This window comes from Elgaria multicarinata, chromosome 7 (genome assembly GCF_023053635.1).
Source record: "Elgaria multicarinata webbii isolate HBS135686 ecotype San Diego chromosome 7, rElgMul1.1.pri, whole genome shotgun sequence".
NCBI classification, from domain to species: domain Eukaryota; kingdom Metazoa; phylum Chordata; class Lepidosauria; order Squamata; family Anguidae; genus Elgaria; species Elgaria multicarinata.
In genome coordinates, this window is record NC_086177.1 from 30,234,539 (window position 1) to 30,243,175 (window position 8,637).

At 41.9% G+C, this 8,637-nt stretch overlaps 1 protein-coding gene across 1 annotated transcript in view; it reads left to right on the plus strand.

Annotated features, from left to right (window-relative positions):
- EXOC2 (exocyst complex component 2) overlaps positions 1–7,301 on the plus strand; it is a 98,705-nt gene extending 91,404 nt beyond the window's left edge. The window contains exons 27-28 of the mRNA XM_063130304.1: positions 4,159–4,218; positions 6,524–7,301. Of these exons, the coding sequence (XP_062986374.1) occupies positions 4,159–4,218; positions 6,524–6,617 (154 nt within the window). The 3' untranslated portion in view covers positions 6,618–7,301. The remainder of the gene's footprint in view (positions 1–4,158; positions 4,219–6,523) is intronic.
- Positions 7,302–8,637: the final 1,336 nt, after the last annotated feature.

The window sequence follows — 8,637 nt, forward strand, 5'->3', positions numbered from 1 at the left end:
CCACACACACACACACACAAAAAAAAAATCATGGAAGAGGTTTTGGACTCCAGGTGAGCCATTATTTCTTTTCTTTTAACTTGATGACTGCTATGTTCAAGCATAGCTGTGAGAAGAGAACTATGCCCCTCTCTACTGGGTGGGCAGGGGCTACTTGATGCAGAACTGCATATTTCTAGCCAACTCTCCCATCCCCACCCCTGGCAAAACCAATTTCCGCAGCAGAAACATTATTTGGCATGACTCTGGCTGCAGTTTCAGCATGCAGGTGTACACAGGCACACAACACCCAAGCAGCAAGGAACAGAGCTAATTTTGCTGGACAAAATGGCGTGGGGTGGGGCAGTTCGGTGTGATTGGCTTTGTGCAGCCATGACCTTGGTCATTCCAGAATGGACCAGTTAGATTGCTCCAGACAAATCCCCCATTGGAACAAACCTCAGAAGGCCAGTGGATGCCATGAATTCTCTCTCTGGGCATCCATCCCCACGCCCACCCCATTTTCTTCCACCATGATCTAGCAGTTCTAGATTGGATTTAAAAAAACAACAAGAGTTGTTTAGAAAGCTTCCCCCAACAGATCTAATAAAAGGAAGTAAAAGTTTAAGGCAGGACACCAATCTCACCACTGTTCCCACTTCAAGAGTCTGTGTCCCACAGCTGTGACAGAGAAGATTGTAAGTCTTCCTCATCCAAGTCTAGTTTGAGGGTCAATTTTTCAGACTGCCTGTAAAGAAAGAGAGCCACTTCTTTATCCAGTCTGTCCATCCCCCACCTAAGCATGTTTTTTCTGGAGTTGCAGGTCACCTAGATCTCCCCCCCCCCAACCTGAGGATCCAGGATCCTAGCAGGGTCAGATATTTTGAAGCAGGGTGAGCTCTTGGGGGAAGAGACTGGGCAGCCGTCAGGGCCAGAGCTGGCTTTTTCCAATGGAATATTTCCCATCCTTGCTACTCAGGACCCTGCACACCACTCAGCCTTAGCCAGTTGCTTCCCAAGCTAGTGCTACTTTTTGTCCCTTACTGAAGTTTTTTGACACTGCGTCTAGGTCTAATGATGAATGGAACAAACTGCCCTGATTTAATAAATTCTACACTCCCCTCAGATGTGGTGGAGAAAGTTCCTCTAGACAGTAGGTCCACTTGTTGCTGTTCTAAATTCAGCTGTTCAGGCTACTGTATTTTCCTACTACTACTTTTTCCCACCACTTATAATAGTAGAGTTGGAAGGGGCCTATAAGGCCGTCGAGTCCAACAGGAATCCACCTCAGACTTCTACTGATGGAATTGAAGCTGTCTTCTACTTCGGGACATCTGAAGCAGCTTTGAAAGCAACTCTTACTTAACACATCTCTGTCACCGCTCACATGTGAATCTCGAATCTAAGAAATTTGCAGCTGTGTGAATTCTCCGTGTAACAATGCATTTAAAAGCATTTCATTCATAATTCTGACGTTATTTGATTAGACTTTGGTTTTCAATTTTCCCTAACACTTTCCATTTTTTCCATTCCAAGCCTTGGGGATTAAAACAGGAAAAACTCTACTCTCTTTTCAAATGTTCCTCGTTTTTCAGCCCTTTACATCCCAGCTTTTATATATTCATCTTCTGACATGGTCCTCTTAGCATGAAACAAATCTGTTTAAGAAAGCTTAAGCAAAAAAATCCCAGTTTCAAGTATAATCTGATGGAATCTGTGCTGGCGGTTACCGACTAAGAAAGACAGTTCAATGAAAATGTCAACCCAGTGTCAACCCTATTCTACTATCATAGAATAGTAGAGGTGGAAGGCCATTGAGTCCAACCCCCTGCTCAATACAGGAATCCACCTCAAAGCATCCCTGACAGATGGTTGTCCAGCTGCCTCTTGAATGCCCCTAGTGTAGGAGAGCCCATGACCTCCCTAGGAAATTGGTTCCATTGTCGTACTGCTCTAACGATCAGGAAATTTTTCCTGATGTGCAGCCGGAATCTGGCTTCCTGTAACTTCAGCCCATTATTCCATGTCCTGTACTCTGGGATGATCAAGAAGATACCCTGGCACTCCTCTGTGTGACAACCTTTCAAGTATTGTAAAGAAGGCAAACTCCATGTTAGGCATTATTAGAAAAGGAATTGAGAATAAAACTGCCAGTATCATACTGCCTTTATACAAATCTATGGTGCGACCACACTTAGAATACTGTGTACAGTTTTGGTCACCACACCTAAAATAAATATTGTAGAGCTAGAAAAAGTGCAGAAAAAGGCAACTAAAATGATCAAGGGGCTAAAGCATCTCCCCTGGGATTGTTTAGCTTGGAAAAAAGGAAACTAAGGGGAGACATGATGGAGGTGTACAAAAATATGCATGGTGTGGAGAAAGTGGATAGGGTGACTTTCTTCTTCCTCTTCCATAATACTAGAACCCGGGGTCGTCCCCTGAAGCTGATTGGTGGGAGATTCAGGACAGATAAAAGGAAGTACCTCTTCACACAGCGCATAGTTAAACTATGGAATTCACTACCACAAAATGTGGTGATGGCCACCAATTTGGATGGCTTTAAAGGGGGGCTGGATAAATTTCTGGAGGACAAGGCTATTAATGGCTACTAGTCCTGATGGCTATGTGCCACCTCCAGTATCAGAGGCAGTAAGCCTGTATACACCAGTTGCTGGGGAACATGGGTGGGATGGTGCTGTAGCACCATGTCCTGCTTGTGGGTCCCTGATTGACAGCTAGTTGGCCACTGTGTGAACAAGAGTCCTAGACTAGAATGGACCCTTGGTCTGATTCAGCATGGCTCTTCTTGGGGGAACACCCCACTGTCAGCACAATTTTTGCATATGTCTTGATTGGGCCAGGAAACACAATCCAAACCAGCACGCACACCACTACCATCTGTGTAATCTAGATAGCATTGTGAGGACCAGTGGGAGGCTGCCTCTCTCCTGCTGAGTTTAGTGTGCTTTCCAGGGTGGTATGAATGTACTACAGAGAGAGGGAGGGAGGGAGGTTTTGGCAAGAAACCCCAAAACTGGAAACTTTCTGTAAAAAGACAGGATTTGTTATAGTTGGGGATTCTCTAACAGTTTGATTTTTGACAGCAATCTTGAACCAATTGTGGGATCTGACTGGGTAAATGAGTTACTGGAAGGGAGGTTCTTCCTTCTACTCTAGGCAACTGGCCTTCTTCTGTACCAGAACAAGAAATTGTGATGTTGCCATCGATTTAGCATTCCAGTCTTTAGCTCTGCTATCGCATTTTAAATCTCTGCGCTACTGCAAAGGTTTTACTCTGGTTGTTATATTGCAGTTTTAAGCCATTATATTTTATATTGTATTTGATGCTGTATTTTCTGGTTTAAACTTTGTGTGCACAGCCCAGAGTACTTTGGCTATTGGGTAGTATAGAAATGTAAGAAATAAATAACTAGAGTTGCTGCAATGCACGTGAACTAATTGACTTTTGTCTAATTTTAACAATGCATTACTTTCCCCCTGTTATACAAATGTCTAGTAGAGATTTAAAACTTATTTGGCATTAACTCAGGTTGGAAGCAATCCACAGTATGGTTCTTATTAGGCTTCCTTTCCTACACAACTGTCAAGAAACAGTGACGAGAGAGGCTGTTTATTCATTTTGTTTTGATCAGCCTTTTTCTGTTGGGTGCAACTCTGCTGTCACACGAAAGCAAAGTCTCCATCATATCGACTTCTTCATTCTTTCTGTGAACGCCCTCCATTTAATATATATAAAAAATGTCATTTTGTTAAAGGATAAGATATGGAAGCTTTCATAGAGAGATGATAGTTAAAAATTTAAATGGGGGGAGGGGAAGGCTTCATAATCGAAGTAAGAGGTAAAAGTGAAAAATTATTTTTGCTAAAGGTTTATGCTCTTTATGGAGTAAACTGCAGCTGATATTGCAGTGTGTATATATACACATGCACACTGAATGCTGGCCACAAAGCACTGTGGGAAGGTGTTACAAATTGCTGCATTTTACTAATGTTAATGTGGTCTTTGTTAATTTTAGATGGGAAAATTTGAGGAATGTGCATACTTCTACAACTGCATAATTGAAAAATACGTCTGTGCTTAAATACATATGGCGGTTGGGAGTAAAAAGACTTTTGTGAATCTTGTGTAGGATAACCATATGTTTAATGTTACAGCTCAAGCTTTAAGCAAGCTCTTGAAGCTTTGCCTCAGCTGTCAAGTGGTGGAGATAAAAAGTAAGTTTGTTTCCTTGGTAATTTAGAAGGTGCGTTCTGTGAATAATAGAGTGGTTAAAATATTCTATGAGAATAATCGCTGGCATTTAATATTTTTGGTCCAAGACATGGTAGACATGCTGCTGCTGGTGGTGGTTCCGTTTTGGCACTTTTCCATGTATGCGTTCTATGTGGTCCTTATGCTCCGTATCTTTGCAAGAACTCTGTGCAGTAGATTAAGCCAGGAGTCCCCAACCTTTTTGGGCTGGTGGGCACATTTGGAATTTTGAGACTTATGGGCATTCTCACAAGATGGCTACCAAGGGCTGGGGCTTGCCCATCCTTAAAATGGCTGTCATGGTGGTTGGCATATCTGGTCACACACAAAAAAAAATTTCCCAGAAGGTAAACTGGAGAGACTAACAGAAAAGTAATTTACCAAGAACCGAACTACAAGGCGGAGGAGGGTCTGAGCTCCAAAATACTGTTTTGAACCCAAATAACGATGATGCTGGAAGGCAACATTTCAGTTTGCAGCACACCAGCCTCCCAGTTAATTTTTTTAATTGGTTTTTTTTTAAATGAACTAAGCGTCAGGAGGGCCAGGGAGTTGTGGAGACCACTGTGGGCCCCATTGTGAGACCCAGTGGTTAGGCTAAGAGGTACTGACTTAGTGCAATATTACCACACAAGGAATTTCAGGGGCGAGCAGAGATTTAATCTTGGGTTTCTCACATCCGAATGCAACACCCTATCCACTTCACCACAGTGGCGCTCAGACTCATATCACCTTATTTGCCCATTGGGTTTAAACTATGCAAAATTGAAGGTTTTCCTTTAGACGTTGTAAGTTTAGCCGATTTAAATTTCCACATGTATTATTGGGATTTGTGTTGTTTCCAGCTGCCTCCGCGCTGAACGTCAAGCAGCAATGGACATACCCAAACCACTGTTGAGTTTCCTGCAGCTTGCAGGCCCAAGTGGTGAAGGGTTATATTCACTGCTGGTTATTTGTCCGTATATACTGCTATTGCATCTGCAATCTCACCACACACTTCATTGCAGCATTTCAAATAATGAATTCAAATTTATGGAATGATTTAGACCTGTTCGTGTTGCCAGTGACATATTATATTTAATATTGACTTATTAAATATTGACTGTGTGTGGTTGCTGTACTAGTACCCGTTCCTGCAGGGTGTTATTGAGGAAGTAGATACTGACATGTTTATGTCTTTTACTTGCTGGCCCTGGCAAAGATTATACAGCTGTGGAATTTACTGCAGTTATTAAATACTACACTTTTTTCAAGAGGAAATTGGTAGTGGCTGCCTAAAGACTAACTCATATAAAAGTATGTGGTTTCTTCTCTTTTCTTTCCTAGAGTTTTGAGAGACCTACTTCTCTCTGCCCCTTAATACTTATTCTTTTTTTAAAAAACACCTTAAGAGTTGCATTTACCATTTAAAGGCATTTCTTCTCTGTTGGCTTCACTATCTACCAATATGAGGATGTTTTATCAGAATGTTTAGCAGTTCTTTGATTTAACCAATGAGGAAAAGTTGTGAAATGAAAAGGAAGCATGCACTGAACTACAACCCAAACATGGTTGTGCCATACAATAGTATATAAACCATTAACTGAGGCCATGTAGGTTAATCCATTGTCTGTCTGAATTTTATCTGGCTTTACAAATAAAAAGAAACTAAGCTGCAACCCTATGCATACTGAACTAGATTCTAGAATTGAGAGTATATTCTACTGAATGTGTCTCACTTCTGAATAAGCCTCAAAGGCACTCCTTAGTAACTAAGAAGGACCAATCATTCCCCACCCACCCCTTTTTAAACCATATGAGATCATTCTTTAGAAGAACATGCATTATTATTTTTATGAAATCACAAGAAATGCCATCAAAATACTGTTCCTGCCATTTTATTTTGAACATATCCAAGAGCAGGCCATTGAACCTCATGCTGAATCCTTCTTCACCCAGAAATCATAGTGTATGCTTGTGTGTCTGGGAAACTGATATGGCGCCCTTAGGAAGTGTGCACAGAATCATTAACGCGAGAGGACTTCTGCTCATGAAATGGGACTTTCCCTTTCCCTCCTCTCCCTTGCGGCCCCCGACACACCCAGATCTGCTCCAGAGGGTCCCCAGCCTCGATATATACTATCTTTACGGTGTATAACAAAATCCATTTACACTCCTACTATTTCCGTCCCCCAAGCCGCAGGTCTATAAACTTTGTTGGTTCTTTTCATGCCCAAAATGTATACTCTCCAATAAATGAGCATCTGAAAATATTTTCCCTTTCCACAGGTTGCTAGAAGAGCTGCTGAATACGTTCAAGAGTAGCATGCAGTTACAGCTCACCTGCTTTCAAGCTTCTTCTTCCACAATGGTGAAGACATAAGGAAACTCTGAATCGTAATCATTTCAAGAAAAGGAAACAGTAAATCCCATCACTCTTGATATTTGTATTCGTTCTATACATGCCGTTGTATTTCATTTGCTGTTCAGCTTACTGACAACTGTATTTGTTCATTTGTATGAATTGTGTCTCTTGAATTAGGATTCCAAACTAAAACAACTTCTTTACTTAGCCAGTCACTCTACATTGCTAAAAGACTCATTATTGCCAGAAAGAATGTGGAACACAAGGTTTCTTTGTTGGGAGTATGTCATGAAAATATGCTGGATGACCCATTTCAAATGGAGTTTACCACAGTATGTTTGTAAGTGCTTGGCAAATTGGTTGTATGCATTACCCTACCAAATAATGAGGAGAATTTTTCCACTTTCCTGTTTCTCCAGATTTCTGCCCGATATAGAAATGTGGTAAAATTCTCCTTACTGTACAACATTGTCTTACCGAGTGATGATACATGCCACGGTCATCCTGTTTATGCACCAATAGACCTGTCTATCTGACCCAGATACACCACTTGCCAGTGACTTCTATGTGGTGATCTGTCTCAACCAGAGAGGACTCCATATTGCAGCACAACTCTCAGTAGAGAACTCTTTTGATGCCTTGCAGAATTAAGCTGACCAAAGCTCTTTCAAGATTTTACTGTCTAATAAATATAAGTATGCACTTATGCCTTAATGTGTGAAAAATTCCATTAGGGATGGGTGGGTAACACACACACACACACACACACACTTTTCTGAGCCACAAGATACATGGACAAAACATGAGAGGCTGAACTCGAGGCTGTTCATCTTGGACTGATGCAGACTTGTGTTACGTGTTACTTTCCTGTCTGGCAACAGCATCTAGTGTTCTGGGGCGGGTCCTACCAGTACTGACACTTTCCCTGCCTCTCTCCACCCAGCAATGCCCACGGCCCCTTGGGCCTATTCCTGGCAGTGCCACTACAGCTCCTTGCAAGCAGGCTTGCCCAGCAGTGGCACTGTAATGGGCCAGGGAGCCAAGCTGCTGCCACTGCTGTTAGGCAGCACCACTCATGAGGAGGTGGCTAGAAGATGCCCCTTGTGCTCGTGGGCGATGATGTAATGGTCTGGGGTGGAGACTCACCTCCCAACCCATTGCAGCAGCACCAAGTAAGCCCTGCCCACACACAAGGGAGTGATCAAGTCTGGCAACTGCAGCAACAGCACCTCAAGTTCATCAACACTGGTGTCAGGGTGGGGGGCAGAGGGTAGACCTCCCTGGTTCTCCCACAAAAAACAATCTAAAGCTGGGGCTGATTACTTTCCCCACACTAGATTTCTATGGCCTGGTTCAGACAACATGCTAAACCACGCTGCTTAACCACAAAATGGTTAACGGAATGCATTGATGCATTCCATTAACCATTTTGTGGTTAAGCAGCATGGTTTAGCGTGTTGTCTGAACCAGGCCTATGTCTGGAGGGGGCTGTTTTCCCTATCAAACAACAAGTTCTCAGATATCTTCATTGTCCATAGTTTTCAAATGTGAATACATAGAAGTTTCAATGCTGATATAAAAACAAAAACCAACATCTATTTCTAAGCAATAGTATTCTTTTTGTAATGCTTTGTTTCCACTAGATTTTATTAGCGAAAGTTCTTCGTTAAGGCTTTTCCCACAATTTAAATGTAGGAAGAGAAGCATCTGAAAAACCAGTGTAAGAACCTGTTGATACCTAAGGTGCAGGGTGACCAAATGCAAGTCATTGAGATCCAAATGAGATCCAGTAGTGACGTCATCTTAAAAAGGCTTTTCTGTTTTAAAGGTATCTATGCCTTGATTCGCAAACTATAATATGAATTTGCTTTATAATGGCTAGCCAAAGATTCTTGTGTAGCCAAAAACTTAAATTATGACACAGTAGTTGAGCTTACCATAAAAATTAATTTGCCAACTGACTTTTTAGTAATGCATGTGGATAAACATAACATTATTATGTGGTAGTCTGGGCAAATATGAATATAGTAATCTCTGT